We start from the raw sequence: 22,175 nt of genomic DNA, 5'->3' as shown, positions 1-22,175 counted from the left end.
ACGTCCCAATTAGTGGTTTCTATAAATGAGTGTCTCCATCTCATCTCCTGAGTGTACCAGGTCTGTAATAGCAACCAGGAGACCTCACCCCCTGATGGGGACTGTAACAGGTCACCCTCCCCACCGCCATCTTCCCTGTTAATCTGCGCCTTACGTGGGGCACCCTTGGAGTCTGCTTTGGAGCTCTTATGTCCCGCCCTCTACTCGCCTGCCATGTCTTGATGGAAATTATTGTTGATGTTCTTGCGAGCGGGAGACTGCCTATTGTATTTTTTGTATGTTGGGATCTTTCACCTACATGGGCCTGACCCCTGTATTTCTCTAGCTAGGCCTCCCCATCCAAAAGCCACCAAACAGGGTTTGACTCTGAGGCTCGCCTTTTCCGGTGTCGGGCCTTGTTACAATTTGGCCCCCGGTCCTTGGGCTCTCCGCAGCCCTGTCTCACTCTGCACCCTCTCTGGTGCTTAGGCTCTCTGTGGCCCTGTCTCGCTCTGCGCCTTCACAGGCACCTGGGCTCTCCGCAGCCCTTGTCTCGCACTGCACCCTCTCTGGCACTGGAGCTGGTGCCCCCAAATGCTGCGCCCTCTCTGGTGCCGGGGGTCAGTGCACCCCAAATACTATGCCCTCTCTGGCGCTGGGGTCTCCACGCTACCATGGGTCCCCTATGAGGCCTCCTCCTTCCCCTAATAGCCTCACCCGAGCCACCGGTGTTAGTCAGTAATCAAAAAGGAAAAAATAATAACTGCCACAAGTCAATATGATCAAGCAAAGCAGCAGGTCAGCTTATATTCACAGCCTTCATGCTTCAGCTCCCGACCGTCGGCTACAGTCCTTGTTGTGGTGCGGCTGCTGTCTCTCCACAACTTCATAGTTCCCTCCTTTGGACCGCTCGCCCAGCTCCTCTGTGGAGCTCTTGGAGGCACTCCTTCCCCTTCGGCTGCTGTCCCCCTTACTGCCACTGTTCCCAGGGTTTTTATAGTCCTTCCCCTTCCAGTCAGCTGACTGGCTGGCCAGGTTCAGCATTTAACCCTTTCCTTACCAGCACTCTGTGCCCAGAAAGTTCTGGCTTTAAAGGGGCGGGCCTGCTTTCTGGTGACAGGGTTAGGGTTCCCTGTTACAGGGACGTTGCCTTTATGTAACCCCGAGTGTGTCATATACCTGGAGCCATCTCAGTCTCTGGCCATGTACCAAAGTAGTACAAGAGTACTATGTACCATGTACCAGAGTAGTTCCCTAGTAGCCTCAGCAGACAACCCACCATTGCTGCTAGCATGAGCCATAGTCACCTAAAAGCCACAGATTCACTGGGCCCTGGATGGGTGAATGCTGGGAACAGCAGATAGTCCAAACTGGGGAAGCCACTATCAGACGACATCAGAGCTTCAGAGCAGGGCATCTCTTCGGTTTCACTTCCTCACACCCGGCCACAAAATAATTGCCATGGCAAGGGCAGGAGGGTGTATGTTTCTTTAAATATGTGCAAGCCACTTGAGTGCTCCAGTGCTGTGCATCTTCCCAGCACCCAGATGATGATGTAGATACAGAGTGACTTCTCTGAAATGGAGCTGGGGTGAAATAGAAAGGATGTGCTCTTAAGTACTACTGGGTGCAAGGGCAGATCCGGGGGGGGAGACTGCACAGTGCCCTTGTACCCTCCTTTGATTCCTGCTCCATCCAAAGTGTTAAAAACAATTGCCTGGCAGTGGCAGCGGCATTTCTATTCAGGCAGCAGTGAGAGAGTCCATTGACTTCATGGATCATTATCATCTACCTGATCTCTTCTAAACTTCATTTCACAGGTGTTAATGATACTCTCATTTTTAATAATATTGATGTGCCATCAACCAAGCTGACCTTTGTTCTGCCATGCTGCTATCTGTTGTCTGTTCCTGGTCATGAAGCTCCTATTTCACAACCCTGCAGATTGCTTTTAACTCATTCCAATGATGTTTTATCTGTTTCTGCATCAATCTGAAACAGAACAATACAGCCCAAGGTCCTTAGCATATTACTAAAGTTTCTAGATTCTTTTTACCCAGAGAAAAATATGTGTTGTGTTACATATGACGATGAACCACAGCATCTGCACCCTCTACCCCCCCTACACACACGCACACACACACACACGCACTTTTCAAACTCCTAGAACCTCCCATGGCAGGAGGGATGTACTACTACTGTCCTTCTTTTCAGTGGATGAATTGCAGCCAGTTACAAATTCATGCCCCCTTCCACCTTAATTAAAAATGCCATGGCTTGAAAATGCAGCTTTGCTGGTTTCACAGCCACTGATGATGACAGTGACACCTCTGATTGAACGGAGCATCGAGCTCTGGGCATATTACATGTGTTAGCAAGAAGCCCAGAGTCATTGCCAACTGCTGCTCAATTCTCTGAAACCTCTCTGCAAGACCTACACATTTTTAAAACTCACATGAGATGGTTTCTGTTCTGGCTTTCATGGGGTTTCATTTTCAATTGTTCTTGGAAATGTGTTTTTTATTTGTTTCAACTGAATTATTCATTCAGCGGAGGAGGGCAGACAGCATTCTGCTCCTCCGATCACTATAAACCCGGTTCTCTCTGTCTCTGTTGTCCCTCCTCTTCCTCCCCTGTCTCCTTCTCCTGTCTTGTCACTGGCGGCAGGTTGTCCTAAGCTCTGCCATTGGGGAATCACAGAACAGTAGGGCTGGAAGGGACCTCTGGCACTGACTAGTTTCACACCCACCCGGTGTGAAACTTCTCTAACGGACCAGCCCCCCTCTCAGCCGTGCTGGTTTCACAGCCAGTAACTATGACAGTGTCACTGATGACTGAACCAACCCTCTGCCTAAGGCAGGATCATCCCTATCCAGGCTAGCCCATACAACTCCTTGTCTAACCTATTCCTTAAACTACACAAACCCACCATGACCCAACCACAAGGTACAAGACCCTGTGCCTAGTATAGTGGTTCTCAACGTTTTTAGACTCAAGGATCCCCTGGACAGACTCAAGGCCCCCTTAGAAAATGCCAGTTCTTAATTTTTGCTCTTTTTTCATGACAGAAGAATAATAGACCGAACTTTTTCTGTTGCAAAATTATAGGCGGTGGAAGGGGGGTGCTAATGAGGCTTAGCCCCCACCAACACGGGGCAACGGTAGGACCACAAGGCAGGCCAACTGTGGGTATCCGGTGACTGCAGCAGGGGTGGGGAGGGGCGTGCACACAGCAGTGAGGGAGGGAGAGGAGCTGGGGCTGGGGCAAGTGCTGCACAGCCATGGTGGAGCACGGTACGGATCCACAAGCAGCTTGTCCAGAGGGTGCAGCTCCTGCTGCTACGCACACCCTGGGAGGGCATAGGGAGTGTGTGCCCCCAGATCTTCTCTGGGTGAGAGCGGGTTGCCACTGTGGGCTGAGGTCGGGGCTGCACCGGGCTCTCCCCAGCGTGGGGAGTGGGGCTAGGTTGTACTCAGGGCAGAGAGCAGTGGCACGGGGAGGGAGGCTACAGGGGGGTTGCAACTACCCCAAAATGTACCATAGCCCCCCCGTAGCCCCCTTCCAGTGCCGCTGATACCCACCCTGAGTGCAGCGAGGCCCAGCCCCCCTGCTGGGAAGAGCCCAGCCCCAGCCCACAGCAGCAGCCTGCTCTCATCCCACAAGCAGATCTGGGGGCACACGCCCCCCCCATGCCCCTCCAGGGGTGTGTGCAGCAGTGGGAGCCACCACCCCCTTCCTGTGCCAGACGCCCCCTGGACAAGCTGCTTGTGGTTCTCTGTCCCGTGCCCTGCCCCAGCTGTGCAGCACGTGTCCCAGCCCCAACCCCAGCCCCACTGCCTCCCTCACCACTGTGGGGGCGGTGCAGACTGAGGCCCTAGCAGTGAGGGAGGGAGCGTGGCACAGGCAGGAGCAGGGGTGGGGATGAAATAGATTTATCTTGTGAACCATGTTTCCACACCTACCAAGACTAACATGGCATGGCACCCTGCAACATCCTTGAAAGAATCTCTGTGGCACCCGGTTGAGAACCACTGGCATAATGCCTCAGTGCAGAGCAGAGAGTCTGCTGAATAGGTGCGAACAGCAGTCCCTGGAGCAGGACACTCTGGGGTACCCCAAGGTCCAGAGTGCTGGAAGGAAGAATGGCAGCACAGATCCAGCACAGAGACACCATTGGGAGGTCCCGTCCATGTGACATCAACTGTGTGGTGTTACAGGCACACAGATGCATCCCCCAGGGTGGGGTGTGAAACCTGTTCTGTTGCCAGGGTTACTAACCCTGTTTTAACTACATGACTGTGCAGACAACTCAGGTGCCAAGGCAGGCAGGCTACCTACGAAGCTGGCTCACAGCTGGGGCCCTGGCTGGCACTGAGATCACAGTGCTCAAATTTCCTTCCCCCTTTCTATGGGCTCACAAGCTGAGTCCCATTCAAACCCTGGCTCAGCGGGTACTTGAAGTGGTACAAAGAGGGGTATTTCTGTAGGATCCCAAGATAAAAGTCTTTGTCCCAGGAGAAACCAGTTGTCTGCTTTTCGTCCAGGAAAGCAGAGGGTGGCTGCAGGAATGGAGCCAAAGGGGCTACTGTATATGTGTGTGTGTATGTGTATACACATGTGCATGTGCACGTGTTTTATATGTTTATTTGAACACACCTTCAGTGTTAAACCTATCCTTGGAGGCACACAGAAGGGCATATGCTGGTACATTTGGGTTGACTGCCTCTTCTCTACTCCTTGTGCCTGCTGGAAGGCACAAGAAGAAGCAATCACTGGGAACAGCTTTAATAGTGAAATTAGCTTGGCTAACAGTGAAAGCACAGTGCAGTAAGAGCTGATGTTGCTCTGCAGCTCTGTCCACCTTCCCAATTAGAAAGCACCTATTACGCAGTTTAATAAGGTCCCATCACAAATTATTTGCAGCAACCCTGAGCCTTTGGGAACTTTCTTACTAGCAGACCATAAGTACTGACAGTAAAGAAAGTAGGGCAGACAGTGCTTTAGCTCTACACACCATAACTGCGAAAACTTAAGAGCGCACCACAAACATGAAGGCCGCAGTTGTCAAACTTTGGGGGCCTAAATCAGGTGCCTGCACATAGATTCAGGTTCCTAAACAAGTGGCTTAATTAGAAAAAAGCTGAGCAAATACAGGTCTCAGTGGGTGTGGGTGTGTGTATGTGAAATCACACACCCATACATGCTTGCTACCTACAATCAGTAGAATAAATTACTCTGAAAAGGCCACTATCACATGCTAATACCATTTCCACCATCTGTTCCTTCCGGAAGTTCAGACAGGGTGTTAATCCCCTGGTTTAGTGGACCACTCTATGAGAAAGGATCAAATAACCAAAAGCTACCGGGTTTGCTGTAGGTCATGTACTATCTCTTCTGGGCCACCAGTGTTGGATGATGATAAACCATGGAAGCACCATAGTGTGGTCTGGGCATTTGATGAAGTGAACTACATCATACATCTATATATACAATTAGGTTAATGTGTGTATATATATGTACATATGTATGTGTGTTTGCATATAGATAAGGTATGTATACACTGTGTATGTATACACTGTGTGTGGGGGGTATACACACACACAATGTGTACACACTGTGTGTGTGTGCATGTGCATACACACACACACACACACACACACAGGGTAGTAGGAGGGTGGTGAAGCACTGGAACAGGCTCCCCAGAGAGGTGGTGGAGTCTCCATCCTTGAAGGTTTTGAAGACCTGGCATGGACAAAGCCTTGGCTGGGATGATGTAGTTGGGGCTGGTCTTGCTTGGAGCAGGAGGTTGGACTAGATGTGACCTCCTGAGGTGCATACATATATACACACTAGCACAGAAGGGAATGGGTGAGGTTTTATTCACCAAGGCGCCCCCGGGGGTTACAAGAAATAATGGCCACAAGCTAGCAGAGAGCAGATTTAGACGACATTGGGAAGAACTTCTTCACAGTTCGAGTGGCCAAGGTCTGGAACGGGCTCCCAAGGGAGGTGGTGCTCTCCCCTACCCTGGGGGTCTTCAAGAGGAGGTTGGATATGCATCTAGCTGGGGTCATCTAAACCCAGCACTCTTTCCTGCCTATGCAGGGGGTCGGACTCGATGATCTATTGAGGTCCCTTCCGACCCTAACATCTATGAATCTATGAATCCTCCTAATGGACTGCGAAATCCTGACTCATCCCATTGTTCCACTGCATCCTCCTGCTTCTTCCAAAGAAGTTGCTGAACGATCCCTCTGACACATGGAGCTTCTCTGCCAGGTTATGAATCCTCCTGTCTCTACCTCGTCCTGGGCCCGTGCTGCCGCTTTGGTTCTTTTTGTTCCTAACATACGTCAAACACTCTTTTGCATTGTGCTCGCTGCTGGGCAGCTGTGTGGTTTTTCCAAAGAGGTTACACAATGGATTTGTGTGAGATGGTTTGGACAGGACTGGTCCTGCCTGAGACAGGGGCTGGACCTGATGTGACCTCTGGAGCTTCCTTCGTGCCCCAGGGCTCTACAACTTCTATGATTTTCCCCTTGTGTTGTAATGAAATCTAAAATACCACCACATCACATTGCAATACTTTGGTGGCATCAAAGAATCCTAAAGCAGCAGGGCTGGCAGGGAGCTGCAGAGGTCAGATCTAGTCCAACCCCTGCCTGAGGCAGGATCAGCCCTGTCCAAACCAGCCCACACAAACCCAGTTGCAACCTTGGAGCAAAACAACACAATCTGCCCTGACACAGCACCAGGCATCACACCCAACCCTGCCCCAGGGAAAGCAAGGACCACGACACCAATGTCCTGATGCTGCATAGGTTTATTAATATACTCTCAAAAGATCCCAGGCAGAGGCCAAGCCTCCACTACAGAGGAAAGCAAACCCCACCAGTCTGTGCCAGTCTGACCACGGGGGAAAAATTCCTTCCTGACCCCAAATGCAGCATTGGGCTGAGCCTGAGTGGAGGGGCAAGACCCTCAAGCCAGGAGACCCTCTGGGGTTGTTCCCAGCAGGAGCATTGGCACAGCCCAGTCCCATCCCCAGCCTGGGCTGCACCCAGCACCTCTGGGGGAGGCTTAAAACCCCCTGGCACATGGAGCAGAAAGGGAGGAGGGGGCAGCCGTCAGAGTCCAGAAACCTTGAAAATTACCTCTGCCGTCTAGCTTTCCTGCACACGTACTAGTCTCTGGCTGCTTTACCATCCAGGAAGAGCGCAGCGCATTTGCAAATGCTTCCTCAGCCTGACAAAGGGTGTTTGTGCCCAAAAGCTTTCAAAGAAGAATTTTTTCCAACTATTTGAGTTGGTCTAATAAAAGATATTGGATTTACCCAAAGAACTTGATCTGCCTAGCAACTCTAACAGTGTTTTGCTCCTGGCTGCATTTGATCTTTAGCAGAGACACCTTTGCTATAACAGCACCTTTTCCTCTTCCCTTCTGTCAGAGGGAGGTGTTTGAGGAGTCATCCTCTTCTCCTCTCATCTGCTCCGACAGCCTGCCATAGAGCCCCGTGGCCCCTCTGTCCTGGGCCTGCTATGTGCACACTGATTTGCGTGCATTCATGGCACTGGTGCTCAGTCACCAGGAACTCTGCTGCAGGACAAGATGCCTCTAGGGACGAAGGGCAGGGTGCAATCCCCTCATCCACTCATCCTTTCTTAAGCAGGTGCTGGACCACGGTTGCAGCTTGCAGGCGTGCCAGTGGTTTCAGCAGGACCAGACATCCATGCCCAGGGTCCGGGTGCCACCCTGTGGTGAGAGAGGAGAACGACGTCTTTAAACTTTGGGTTTTTGGTCAATTCTAGGTTTGAGAGCTCCTAATGAATGTGATAAGGAAGGGAGAGCAAAGTCCTCCTGTCTCCAGCCTATGTTATGCCTGGAAGAATGGCTCATTACCCCCAGGGCAGACAGGCCGTGGGGATGACCTGGAAGCAGGCACGGGGCACGGGACACAGCTCTCAGAGGTCTGGCTCTAGGACTGTGGCTGGGAGACCCTCCCAGACACCTGCTCCAAGCACACAAAGTCTATGCTGGGGGCTTTTTCCAGCTAAAGAGCAGGCAGCAGCCCCCATAGAGACTGCCTGAGCATATGCCCAGACCCACACAGGTAACCGGCAGAAGGCATGGGCATGCATGTATAACACCCCTTCTGCCGGCTGCCGGGTGGTGGCAGAAGCCGTCTTTGGCTGGGACAGGGGTGTTGCGTGGGAGCACACTCACAGTATTGCTGCAGCTCTGTCACATACATTGGGCCCAAGGTGCCTGGATGGGCTCTCCAAAGGCCGGATCCTGCCAAGGCAGCCTTAGCGCCGCAGGGTTTCCCTAGGTCACTGCCCTGTGCACTCCAGAATCATTCAAACTGCAAGTCAGTCTCCAGCCCATACAGGTGCCGAAAAAGGAGGAGATCTTTGAAAGCCTGACCCCGAGTAAACCATCCTGCAGTGCCTGCCTGGGTCTAAAAACAGAGATCAAATCAGCATCTCTTCTCAAATTCATCCCAGAAAAGGCATCTCTGAGCCCCAGTGACAGCAGGGTGAGTGGCTACAGCAGGGATGGACAATTATTTCGGGTGGAGGGTCACTTACTGAGTTTTGGCAAGCCATCGAGGGCCACATGACAGGCAGCCAGGGGCAGATAAATATTAATTTTCTAACATTTTTAGAGACCCCACGGGCCGGATAAAATGGCCTGGTGGGCCACATCCAGCCCACAGGCCGCATTTTGTCCACCCCTGGGCTACAGCATCCTCCGCTTCACAGGAAGGAAAAATGCCCATTCCTTTGTGGAGGTCTCCACCACCGGCTCTCAGGGACCTCTCGTGTGGGCATCATGTGAGGCTGGGGCTGACCCTGGGCAAAACCTCCCATGCTTGTGTCTGCCATGTGTTGTGCACAAAACAGTTAAATTCCTCCAGCAAAGCAGAGCTCAGCTCTGTGCTGAAAAGGAGCGTGACTTCCTGGAAAGCAGGGAGGGCCCCTGAGGACACAGCTGCCAATATCCAGAAAAGGGAAAGTGAAAGCACATACTGTGCTGTGCAACACAAGGGTGGGGGAAGGAGGAAACAGAGCACAGACCAGCAGCGGCTGCAGGGGAAGGTAATGCTGGGTTTTCCCTGGGGTACCTCGGGGTCTGTCTCTCCATTTGGGAATCCTGTCTGGCTTCTGTTCTTTGTTTAGCAGATTTTCTGCTCAGCTGTGGTGTGCCGGAGCGGGGAGCTCAGGGCTTCTGCCCCTTGAGACGCATCTCTCCTTTGCAAGGTAGGGTGGAGACAGTTACTTTTCATGTTTATGCAGGAAAGGAGGCTCCCAAATGCCAAGGGGGGTAAAGGCAGGCATGGGTCCATGACTGGGGGTTGGAGGCTAAGGCCAGGGACAGACAACTGAGGTCTAAGAGATGGGCATGGAGCCAGCAGCTGGCTGCACAGCAGAGGTGAGGAGCCAGCTCCAGGGTGCAGGCTGGGGCTCAGGGGCTAGGAGCAGGAAGCCAGCAGTGGAGTAGGCTTTGGGGAGGATTGTCCAGGTAAGAGCGAGGGCGTCTTGTGCAAGAACTCAGCAGAGGGTCAATGGGATGAGAGCTGGGTTGCTCAGGTTCAAAGGCAGAATGGCAAGGCCCAGAAAAGAAGGAGGAACAGCAGGGAACCAAGGGTGGGAGGGCATGGGCTATGTGGGCTGGGGGCTGATGGCAGGGTGGGCAGAGCCGGCTGAGATGCTTCTCTGGCTGGGGAACAACATGAAGGAGAGCAGGCTGGGGGCTCCTGCCCAGCTGGAAGTGCAGGAGGCAAGTTCAGGAGGGGAGGCCTCTTGCTGCAGAGAGGAGGATGTGGACCATCAGCTTGAAGTTGCAGCCAAGTAGGTTTAGGACCTCAGGAAACACTTCTGCGCTGTCAGAGCAGCAAGGCAGGGAAGGTGTGGACCCCCCATTACTGGAGGTGTTTGAGAACCAATTTGTGGCAGTCGGTATCGAGTGGCACTGAAGCCGCTTTGTGTGACTGCCTCCTCCGGTCCCTTGGGCCCATTACACCAGACCTCGGCTTATGGGCTTGTCCCTTTTGAGTGTCTTGCACCCCTGCCTCTGAGCCCCTGGCCCTGGTTTTGGCTCTCTCAGGCTCCTGTCTCTGGACCTTGCCCCTCTCAGGCTCCTGTCTATGGCTCTTGCCCTGCCCCGCTTGGCCTCTGGTTGCCTCTGTATTGTCTTACCTGGTTCAGGCTTTAGTCCCCTTGGCTTTCTGCTTGCCTGTCTTGCGTCCAGCCCTGGCAGGGCTTAAAACTTCCCATGCCCTTAGGCCACTCCTTTGACTCACTCCTGTCCCTGGCAGGGTTCACTGATGCACCTCCCAGGCAGTCCTGTGAGTGTAAACTGAGGTGTGCCTCTCACACACCCCACTGCAGCCTCCATATCTCCCCTTCCAGCAATACATGGTCTGCCAGTGTAAAATGTAGCATAAAGGCAGGCTATTATCTTAACAAAAAGATCCCTGTTTTGGATAAACATGAAAGAGAAAGGTAAGCTGTCGCTTTAGCAAAAGCATCACTCCACAAACACCAGAGCAACCGTCCTCCTGGGTTCTCACCGCTCTGCCTTTACAACACACCAGCTCCTGCAAGGGTTTCTTGGGTGGCTGCTCTTTCCCGAGAGCTGGGCTCCCTGCCAGGCACTTTTGCCTCCAAGGCGATCTAACGGGGGTCACCACCTAATCTGAGTCAGATGCCTCACAAGCCTGCACAGGTGTTAGCCTTTAGGGCTAACGGGCAGCTGGGTTGTCCTCACGGCAGCTTACTTTGGTTGTGCACAGCCCTCATCTCAGCTGCTTCCCTCTTCGCCCAGCAAGCAGCCCATCTGTGCCCCCCGGCAGACTCCCTGTCACAAGGTTGGACAGCCACTGGTCGGGGCGAATCTATGTGCAGCGATGCCTGTGCTCTACTGTGGCAGTGCTGTCCAAACTCTTGGCCCCAAGGGCCTGATGAGTAGTGTGGGAGCCCATCTGTGCAGGCCCTGGGCCCCACACACCAGGAGTGGGACCCAGGAGTCTGACACCACCCCCTCTCTGCCCTGTGCACCAGGACTGGGTCCTGGGTGAGCAGCACAACCCCCTCCCACTCCTCTAAGTGCTGGGATGATGCCTCTGGGGCCCCACGCAGCCTTGCACAGGGGGATCAGGTGACAGGTATAGTGCACAGGGTCCGGGACTCCTGTCAGTGCTCCTTCTGGGACTCACACATCCAGGCTAGAGGGTCTTGTCCCTCCTGTCAGGGTCAGAGTGATGCTGCATTGGGGTTAGAAAAGGATTCCCCCCCCCCCCAGTCATTTTGGTACAGGCTGTGGGGGTCCTTTGCCTTTCTTTGTAGTGGGGACTGTAGTCTCTTCTTGGGACTTCTTGACCATATATTAACCCCTTTTGCAGCAGCTGTGGGCCCCCTGCTTTCCCTGTGGTAGGGTTGGGTGTTATGTCTTGTGTTGTGTCAGGGTGACTGTGCTGCTTCAGTACTAGGTCAGACAAGGATTTGTATAGGATGGTTTGGATAAGGATGATTCTAGGATGTGAATGAAACTTCCTCTAGCATCTGATGAAGTGAACTTGGGTTCATGAAAGCTTGTGCTCTCTCTATATATCTTAGTTAGTTAGTCTAGAAAGGGGCATATACACCCTGCCTTCAGATGTCACAGCTGTCCCCAGCATGTCCTCCCCATCCCCATGTTGAACTATCTTATTTTGTATTACAGTTTCTACCAATTTCTGGTAACAATTCAGGCTCATTGGCTTTTAGTGCCCTGACTTTCTCTTGGAGCCCTCTTTAAAGACTGGCATTGCGCTGGCAACTCTCCAGTTCTCTGGTGCAGAGACTGGTTTTAGTGATAGGTTCCTGTAACAGGGGTGCATCTTTGGGGTCTGTCTACTGGTGGCCCTGCCCACCTGTTATGGGCCAATTGCCCACCTTCTCGCCTGCCATGCCTCGTTGTTAATTGATTAATATATGTAATTAAGCAGGAGGCTGCCCATTTCCTGCCCCGATGCCAGGGGGTGCTATCTGTGGCTCCATTCCTCCCCTATACCACAGCCTAATCGTCGCAGATAATATTTGTAAATTCCTCTTTATGTTGGGGTCTAGGCCACTGTGGGCCTACCCCTTTTTTCTCTAGCTAGGCCTGTGAGTCAAAAAAACAACAGCCCACTACTCAGGGTTTGACTCCCAGACTCTCGCTCACAACCGGCCCCCCCCCACATCACTCAGGCTCCTGCCCCTCTGTGGCACTGGGGTCTGTGCGCCCCAAAATGCTGTGCCCTCTCTGGCTCTGGGGTCCGTACGCCCCCAAATGCCGCGCCCTCTCTGGTGCTGGGGTCCTCACACTGCTGTGGGTCCCCTATGAAGCCTCCTCCATCCCCTAATAGCCTCACCCAAACCACTGGTTAACGTTAAGCAAGGGAGGCAACATGCCTGCTTACTTTAGATGATCATGAGGATGGCTCTGGGCATGGTGTATTCTTCCGACCAAGACTGCAGATGCAGCACCGTAGTCATTGGGAATCTGCCTCTCTGCTGCCCTTCTGTCCTCCACTCGCCATTTGTAAGGTCCTGGCCTTCCTCTTCTTGTCACCTGACCGGCTGGCAGGCCTTGAGCCTTAACCTCTACTTGACCGGCTGGCCATGATTGGAAGGTTCTGGACTTAAAGGGGCCACCCTGTCTCTTAGATACAGGGTTAGGGTTCCCTGTTACAGTTCCTTACTAAAGTCATCAGCTCCAACCTATTGAGTTGCAGTTTCTTTGGGACTTTTGGGTGAATATTGTCCAGTCCTAGTGATTTGCCACTGTTTAATTTAGCAGTTCCCTCTAACCTTCTCTACAGACACCTCTGTCTGACTGTTTTATCCATCTGTCCCCTCAAAGGAGTGGCTGGGAGACGGGAATCTCCCTAACATCTTCCATAGTAAAGGTCAATTAATTTAGCTTCTCTGCAGTGGCCTAATCTTCCTTGACTGCTCTTTTTACTCAGTAATGTTCCAACAGCCCCACTGCAGCCCTGGCAAGCTTCCTGCTTCTCATGCACTTAACTTTTCTATTATCCTTATGCTTTACATTACTAGCAAGTTACTCTTCAAATTCTTTTTTGGCTTGCCTTGTTGTACCTTCCACTTTAGCTTACCGGGGTTTATGCTCCTTTCTGTTTCCTTCATCAGGACCTGATTTTCATAGATTCATAGATGTTAGATGTTAGGGTCGGAAGGGACCTCAATAGATCATCAAGTCCGACCCCCTGCATAAGCAGGAAAGAGTGCTGGGTCTAGATGACCCCAGCTAGATACTCGTCTAACCTCCTTTTGAAGACCCCCAGGGTAGGGGAGAGCACCACCTCCCTTGGGAGCCCGGTCCAGACCTTGGCCACTCGAACTGTGAAGAAGTTCTTCCTAATGTCCAATCTAAATCTGCTCTCTTCTAGCTTGTGGCCATTGTTTCTTGTAACCCCCAGGGGCACCTTGGTGAATAAATCCTCACCAATTCCCTTCTGTGCCCCCGTGATGAACTTATAGGCAGCCACAAGGTCGCCTCTCAACCTTCTCTTGCGGAGGCTGAAAAGGTCCAGTTTCTCTAGTCTCTCCTCGTAGGGCTTGGTCTGCAGGCCCTTGACCATACAACAATGTCTTGAATGACATTGTTTTGCACTCTCCTCTATTCTGTTGTTTAACCATGTTGCCTCTTTGATTCCCTCACTCTCTTTTTTGCTTTGCAATCTGTAGTTTCCCTGCACTTCCAATCTGGTATTTTTAAGCATGCTGCCTGCAAGTTTTCAACCCTCTTCAATGCCTCTTTTAATTTATTTCTAGCCAGCATCCTCATTTTTGCTTAGTTCCTCTTTTTTTGAAGGAGACAGGATACCCCAGCCTGCTCACTGCACCTCTGGGAACCAGGGAACACAGGGAGCAATGATCCCTCTCAAAGGATGCTTGGGTTTCTTGCCATATCTTGAGTAGTGCTGTGGCTAAACACCATAACTTAGTTCATGTTGTTTTACAGGGATGGGGGTGGGCCAGTGGAAGGACTCTTCATCTAAGTGTGATGAGAATAGAGTCTTCTCCTTCTCTTCCCAGCCATGTCGGCAGAGAAGGAAGAACCCAACCGTCCAGTTCAGAAAGACCCTGGAGAGAAAGAATTGGCCAAGAGACTTCAGGAAGTTGGCCTGAGTGCAGACTACTGGCTACCCAAACTACAAAAGCAATTTGGAGTCACCAGTGCACAAGGCTTGAAACACCTGAGGCAGAAGGACTACCTGCAGCTGGAGCATGACGTGCAGTATACTTGGGAAAAGCAGGCCCTCCAGGAGCTCTTCAAGGGGGGCATCAAGGCAAGAATGAAGCAGCAGCAGCAGGAGCACTCAGATTTGTTAAAGAGTGAGCAAGAGCAGGCGAAGGCAGCACTGAGGGATCTCGGAGAAATGCAGCAGAAAGGGAGAACCCGCCATGAGGCAGCTGTACAAAAGAAAGAGGAGGAGCTGCGGAAAGCCATGGGCATCCCTCTGCAGTACTGGGTGGCATCTGAGAAGCCTTTGGCAGAGGTGATAGAGACGATGCACAAGCAATTAAATGACCTGAAGGACTCAGCACCCAAGGGGGAGAACATCCCCGACGAGGAGGTGCTGAGGCAGGCGTCGGGAGGGCTGGCCCTGCAGGGCATTTACAGAACAGACAAGCTTGAGGACCTGCTGGAGAAGAGAGAGCCGCTCATAACCGTTCCAGATAGATTCAAGCTCTCCGGCCCAGAGCAAGGGCCCCTGTTTGAGAAGAAGGAGTTTTCATCGTTCAGAGCAGAATCCACCTTCACCAAGACCATGGAAAAGCTGGGCTTCAGCACGAGTGTTGCAGCCAAAGGTGGATACTGGGGTTTTAGTGCCGAAACCAGTACAGATTACAGCACAGCTTCAGAACACGAGGAAACCCACAGGTCCTGCTCCGAGCACATGTACATTTGCACTGCCATGTGCAGCTACATCCCTCTGGCCTCCTGCTACTTCCCAAAAGACCAGCTTCGACTGTCCAGTCCAGCACTGCAAGAGTTAACAGGGATCGAGCAGCTTCTGAGTCGCACCCCGGAGCCAGACAGGCTGGAGATGCTGAAGAGCCGCTGCGGGGGTTTCTTCACCAGATTTGGGTCTCACGTTAATCAGGGCCCCCTCCACTTCGGTGGGATCTTCTGGTGGAAAGCGTCTTCCGAGGGATTTCGGGCAGAGCGGCTGGACGAGGTGAAGAAACAGACATCGGATGCCCTTAACTCCTACGTAGGGGGCAGCTTCACGGGCTTTGGTTTCAGCGTTGCAGGCGGGGTGAGTGTCTCTAATTCAAGTTCCAAAACATCCCTTCAAGGCACAGAGGCAAAAATGTTCAAAGCAGAGATTCAGCTGTCTGTGACCCAGACAGGCGGCCCAGCTGGGGTAGATTCACACCCATCATGGAGATCTGGTTTAGTGGCCAGTAACAAAACCTGGTGTGTTATTGACCGAGGCTCTCAGCTGATTCCAGTGTGGGATGTAATCCTGTCCAACCACAGACAGGACTTTGGGGATGTTTATGAGATGAGCAGAAGCCTCATGAGAGCCTATGAAGCCCTTACAAAGCAATGGGCAAGTATGTTGGTGGGCGAGCAATTAGTAAGTGCAATGGAAGAGGCCAGAGCATTTTTGGAGGACATGAAGTCCTGGGAAGTCACTGGGGAGGAAGAGCAGCTGGTGAAGCTGATACACTTCAAACAGAAGCTGAATGACAAAACAAAGGACAACAATGCCTGGGTCAACCTCTGCCTTTCGGACAAGGTGCTTCAGGATTTCCTGGCAAATACAGTTTTGCTGTGCCAAGGCTCGCCTGCCCAAAACACCATGTACATCAAACACCTGCTGCAGTGCCTTCTGGAGCCTTATGACCATTCAGTGAAGCATTGCCCCCAGTTTTCCTCCATTATGCAGTGGATCTCTCATGCTGAAGAAAAACACCAGGAACCTGTCTGCATCTCAGAATTTGCTCATTTTATCAAAGCCCTACAGCAACTGCAGGATGACATGGAGGAACCCAGCCTTACGACCTCTTCAGCAGCAGTGGAAGAAGCAAAAGTAAAAGCTAGTGTAAAGGTGAACTTAGCTTTGTGCTCTTGCCTGAAGGCCCTAGGAGAGAGAGGGCAGGCAGACATACAACTGTTGTTACTCTCCATTGCAGTCAGCATGGGATATTGTGTGGAAAGCAAAACCTTCAACCATCTCCTTGGCTGTTCAGAGATCAACTTTATGATAAAGGAAATGCAGAGAGCCCACAAGCGGTATTTGACCCTGAGGGATCAGAAGGCTTCCCAAGCTCATGCTTTCCAGCTGCTGACAGGTCTGACCATAGCGCCTGAATTCAAAGATGTGTCTCCAGAACAGAAGCGCAAAAGATTGGCTTTTATGAAGCAACACATGGGAAACTCACTGTCAGCTGAAGTCTGTCAAGTCCTTGCAAAGCACCATGCATGCGATGACTGGAGTGCACTGGAAAGAGACCTGAATTGCCTTGTTAATGGAGAGCTTGAAACTTCTCGTGGTGACCTGCAGATGCAGGCTATAATAACAGAGCTAAGTCAAGTCTGTCGAGGGGATAAGCAAATACACTCCCCTAAATTGCAACCCAAAGGGCCTCCCTGCCAGGTTGACCAGCCTGAAGGTTCCCAAGTGCAAGACTTTCTCCATTTGATCCAAAGGCTTGGACTTGAAAACTACTATCCAAGAAAAATGGGGAGGGCAGATTTCCATGTGATTGACAAGACCTTGTTCCAGGACAGCTTGCCCCGCACTGACAGCGAGCTCCCATTTTATTTCTTGCAAAAGCTGCTGATGGTGGATTATCGGGTAAGGTACCTGGTGTGCAAGGATGACAGTGAAACAAAGAAAGGCATACCAAGCACATTGAACACCATGGCCAACATGACTGAATCATCTAATGAATCCTCAGATATCTATGATGACTTTTTAGAAGAGGGCAGTGAGGGCACTCACAAGTCTGCTGCACCACGACAGGCACATGTGCACCCTATAGACATCCAGATGGCCATTTTTCACTGTGCTGATGATTTCACGAGACAATACGTTTCAACAAAACTTGCCTTCTGCCAGTTTGCGCTCCCTCTCCTGGTGCCAAATCCTTGCACTTCAAACATAGAGTTCCCCCTCTGGTCCCTTAGCCAAGTTCAAAAGAGCTGGAACGGTACTGAGAAAACAGGGCTGAGGACTAGCATTAAAAATTATAAGAACAAACTGATTTACCAGGTAGACACCCCTGTGGTGTCCTTCATGCGGATTGGGAATTCTTCTTCTTCCAAGTCTAAGATCCTAAATGCTCTACTGAGTGAGCACAAACATGATATTTTCTTCCACCGTGACTGCAGAGGCAGCAGCAAAGACTGTCTCCTGATGGGAGGTGTTGTGGAAATCTTCTGGTACTGTCCCAGTGGAAAGGATGATGACAGGTTTGACAACTGCATTGCATTTACTAATCTTCATGGGGATGCAAGAGAGCACAAGCAACAAGTTGGATTTTTACAGGAGATCTCTTCTCTGAATGTGCTTCTCCTTACAACATCTGATGAGAATGAAGTAGGGAAGCAGCTTGTCCGGGATCTCCTGAAATCTCCGAAGCCTTTTGTGTGTCTTTTTACTGAAAAAGAGAATATTGTAGCTGGCAAATCCAACCTGAAGATAAAAATAGCCCTAAAGAACAGAAACGAGGCAGAATTAATTGATGAGCTTGCAAAAAACATCAAAGATTTACTAGTGGGTTCAAAACCTTGCAGTCTTAATGCTTGCGCAGAAATTGCTCGTCAGCATGGTTTCCTCATTGATGAAGACAGAGACGAGTGCAAGGAAGCCAAGGCAATGGCACAGACACTGATAGCCCTCTTCAGGGAGAATGACTTACAAGGGATGAAGGAAAACCTGTTACCTCTGCAAGGAGAACTGTGGCACAAGTGGTGCAAGAAAGACAAGGAGCTCACTGGCTTGGAAGATAAAAGGAACAAAAGCATTGAACAGCACCGCAGTGATATTGAGTCAGAAAAACGTGCTATACGAGAAGAGCAGCTAAGGAGGGCATTCCCCCTCAATGATCTAATGAGGTCAGTGCTTGACATTATCCAATCTCACTCAAAGACAATAAGGAAATACTTCCTGCAGTGGATGAAATTATTTATGGACGACTTGTCATCCGAGTGCCTCACAGAGCTCCACCAGAAATATCATGTCTTATGGTCACAAATGAAAGGAAAAAAACATCTAGAAAACAATGACGGCTCAGAAAATCTAGTGAAAACTAACTTGGAAAAGCTCTTACTGGACATAAGTGCTTCCACAATTGGCCTTGAACATATTTTGAGAGAGATAGGGCAGATTTATGAAGCTTTGGATATACTGCCTCAAGTGGATAAACGTTCTTATGAACTGCCACAAATAGCTGCGGACCTGATGGTTTCAGGGTATCCCATCGAGCTGATGGACGGTGACGCTTCCTACGTGCCACTAAAATGGGTCAGAGCAGTTTTTGACAGAGTGATAGAGAAGTTGGGGGACAAAAAGGTGTTTGTTCTCTCGGTGCTCGGCATCCAGAGCACTGGAAAATCAACGCTGCTCAACGCCATGTTTGGCCTGCAGTTCAACGTCAGTGCAGGGAGATGTACAAGAGGGGCATTTATGCAGCTGATTAAGGTGGATGAAAAGATCCAACAACATTTGAGCTTTGATTACATACTGGTAGTTGATACTGAGGGGCTTCGGGCCACGGAACTGGCCACTAAATCAACACTCAATCATGACAACGAGCTAGCTACTTTCGTCATTGGTCTCGGCAACATGACTTTGATCAATATATTTGGGGAGAATCCCTCAGAAATGCAGGACATCCTCCAGATTGCTGTGCAGGCTTTTCTGAGGATGAAGCAAGTCCGCCTCTCCCCCAGCTGTTTGTTTGTGCACCAAAATGTTGGAGAAATCACTGCAAAAGAGCAGAATATGGCAGGACAAAGACGCCTGCAGCAGAGATTAGATGAAATGACGGTTACAGCAGCCCAGCAAGAGTTTTGTGATGTCACCTGCTTTAGCGACGTGATCCGGTTTGATGTGAACAGCCACGTCCACTACTTTGCTCACCTGTGGGAAGGAAACCCACCCATGGCCCCCCCAAATCCCAGTTACAGCCAGAACGTGCAGGAACTAAAAAGCAAAATTCTCCTGGCTGCCAAAAAGGAACCGCGGGGCAGTGTTTTAAGACTGTCGGAGTTAAAAGTGCGCATCGGGGACCTGTGGAACGCTTTGCTGAATGAGAAATTTGTCTTCAGCTTCAAAAACACCCTGGAGATTGCAGCGTACAACCGGCTAGAAGCCACGTTCAGCCAGTGGACCTGGGAGTTGAGGAGTCACGTATTAGACATGCAGACAAAACTGAACAATTTGATCAGCAAGGGAGAAGTCCAGTGTGTCACTCGCAGGAGCCTTGAAAAGGAAGTTCAGAAAAAATACGATACCATCATGAAAGATACTGAAAGATACTTCAATGAGGACCAAGACTGTGAGTTATCGATTCAGTGGAAAGCAAGTATTGAAAATAAACTGAAAGATTTGAAAGAGTCACTGATAGAAGAAACTAAGAGAAAGTCTGAAGAGCTGATTGAGCTGAAGAAGAAACAGAGCAAACTTGATGGGAAGAAGTCAGAATATGAAACGGAGCTTTTCAAAAAGAGCAAAGATTTGGCCCTGGATTTAAAAGGTAAGAAATTAAATGAAGAAGCACTCAGAGGTCACTTTGACTTTCTGTGGAATACATGGATCTATGAAGTGTCTTCCAGTGCTCCTCGTGCTGAGGACCCGAACATAAGCAGGGACATAGAAAACATCTTCCTAGAACATTTTAAGCAGGAGCCTAATATTGAAAAGAAAATTAACAACTTGTCCTGCGATTATACCTTTTCCATTGATGAGTCCAAGCATATCATCATGAAGAAAACACGATGGCCTTTCAGTAAGACTCTGGATAAGAGCGACAGAAAGAACATTGAGCAGGTGGGAAGCCACATCATGCAGCTTGTCAGCATGAACATTGACACAAAGGAGCGTGAGCGAACAGGTTACAATCGGAACTACATTCATGAAATACTGAATTTAATACGGAAAGAGGTGGAATCTGCATCCCATAACCAAAAATATACCTTCACTAATGAGTACAGAGTAGATCTATCACTGCATCTGTGCCAAATGGCAGCAGGGAGGTTTAAATACATGCACACAGTCTTTAAAAAAGCAAACGATCCAGCTTTGTACCTGGAAAGCAAGCGAGAAGATTTCTTCAAGTGCTTTCAGATTTCCTGCCATGGCGCCACCTCCATCACAACGTTTGCTGATTTCTTCTGCCTCAAGCTTTCTGCAGCGCTTCGCCAGGCAGTGTACAACAAGACTGCCATTAGCATCGCCGATGAGATGAAGTCCAACCATCCAGCCTTCAATGGCAATCGATCCAAACTAGAAACCCATATTCTGATATACCTGGCAGAGGAGGAGAACTTTGAGAAGTACAGGCAGTACATTCACTTCCCCAGGGATTTTTTAGAGGGTTTTATCAAAAAGTGCATTGAGGATTATTGCTTGGATAACAGGAGTCGCAGGCTGAAGAATTTCTTAAATGCGTCCCTTGATTTTTTCCAGACTCTTCTTCTTTCAGCTATTTACAGCTCAACTAGAGCTGTCAAAGATAAAAATGGGAATGTCTCACTGTGGCTGGATGAGTTCTGTAGCACACTCGGAGATAACTTAGACCTGCCCAGAAGTGAGCTGAAAAGCATTGAACATCAGGAAATAAAGGACATTGAGTTTCTGAAAGAGGCCGTGAGTCAAGCATTTGCCCCTGTAATAGAGAACCTGAGGCAGGAATTTGCTGCAACAAACATGGAACAGTTCACACTGAAACCTCATCAAATACTGGTGGACCAGTTCTCTGGATGCTGGGAACAGTGTCCCTTTTGCAAAGCTCTGTGTACAAACACGATACCCGGTCATGACGGGGATCACAGCGTTCGATTCCATCGGCCTCAGGCCCTGAATGGCGTTCAATGGGACGGAACAGACCACCTGGTCATTGATATATGCTCGAGCCTTGTAGCAAGTGACTGCTTCATGGTGCTCCATGGAAACCAGCAAATCAAGTACAAGAATTATCGAAAAGCAGGACCTGCTTATGCCAACTGGAGCATCACACCAGACAAATCCACTCAGGCCTACTGGAAATGGTTTGTGTGCCATTTCCGGTCCATACTGGAGGAAGATTACTGTGCAAAGTTTGAGGGCAAGGGAGCGATCCCTCCAGCATGGGAGGCCTTTACAAAAGAGGCTGTAATCTCTGAGCTGAGACAGTAATAACTGTTGGGAGGCAGGGCATGTTCACATGACTTGAAGCTGCTGTAATCTGATGGCTGCAACAACCCAGAGCTCTCTCAGCTGCTTGGGACCATCTGGTCTGCTCAGGTGGAAGAATCTGATAAGTAATCACATTTGGAGGCAGAAGAAAAAAATGTTAAACACATTAACCATGTACTGATGGGGAGTGGAGTAGCAGGGAAATGGAGGTTAGTACTCATGTCAACAGCAGAATAGATGGCATCTGGGAAACACAAAGTTGGCTGATGGTGGAAATTTCCTGGTGCTGACGAAAACTGCTCCAGAGCAGACTATGGGATTGTCTCTGTTTTTCCTCATTCTGAATAAATGACCACTCCTGATTGGTGTTGCACCATAATAAAGACCAAATGGATCCAAATTGCTGGATGGTTGAATCTCTTTCTGGTTGTGACCTCACTGTAGCCATCCTGCCATGCCAGGGAAGGCCAGAATGGACTTTAACATTCCCATATCAAACAGGCAGTGAGGGGAGGCCATTTCAGCGAGAAGCTGGTAGAGCAATTCATTTAGGGGCAGATCCAAACAAAGGACATGAGTGGTTCAGATGGAATTGGTGCCTAAGCCCAAGTGAGCCAAAGAGCCCCCTGCCTATTCTAAGATTAGGCATCTTACAGGTCACAGGAACTGATGGGGAGGTTTATAGCACATTTTGAGTGAGACTGGCATAGCTGCTAGCTCTCACGCTAATGTTGCCCTCCTTCAATTGCTCTCCTGCCACATCTTGTTCTTTAAAAATAATGAAGG

The 22,175-nt window shown here is 50.3% G+C and overlaps 1 protein-coding gene across 1 annotated transcript; it reads left to right on the top strand.

The window, feature by feature from the left end:
• Positions 1–9,045: 9,045 nt before the first annotated feature.
• On the top strand, positions 9,046–21,789 carry LOC102571627 (interferon-induced very large GTPase 1). Its single transcript, XM_059727869.1, has 2 exons — positions 9,046–9,240; positions 14,068–21,789. The coding sequence occupies exon 2, from the start codon at positions 14,070–14,072 to the stop codon at positions 21,387–21,389; it is 7,320 nt and encodes a 2,439-aa protein (XP_059583852.1). The 5' UTR covers positions 9,046–9,240; positions 14,068–14,069; the 3' UTR covers positions 21,390–21,789.
• Positions 21,790–22,175: the final 386 nt, after the last annotated feature.

This window comes from Alligator mississippiensis, chromosome 1 (genome assembly GCF_030867095.1).
Source record: "Alligator mississippiensis isolate rAllMis1 chromosome 1, rAllMis1, whole genome shotgun sequence".
Classification (NCBI taxonomy): domain Eukaryota; kingdom Metazoa; phylum Chordata; order Crocodylia; family Alligatoridae; genus Alligator; species Alligator mississippiensis.
Note: the sequence above shows the minus strand (reverse complement) of the source record. Positions and strands in the feature narration are given on the sequence as shown.

Coding starts and splice junctions, on each gene's coding strand:
- LOC102571627 (XM_059727869.1), top strand. CDS start 14,070: ATGTCGGCAGAGAAGGAAGAACCCAACCGTCCAGTTCAGAAAGACCCT.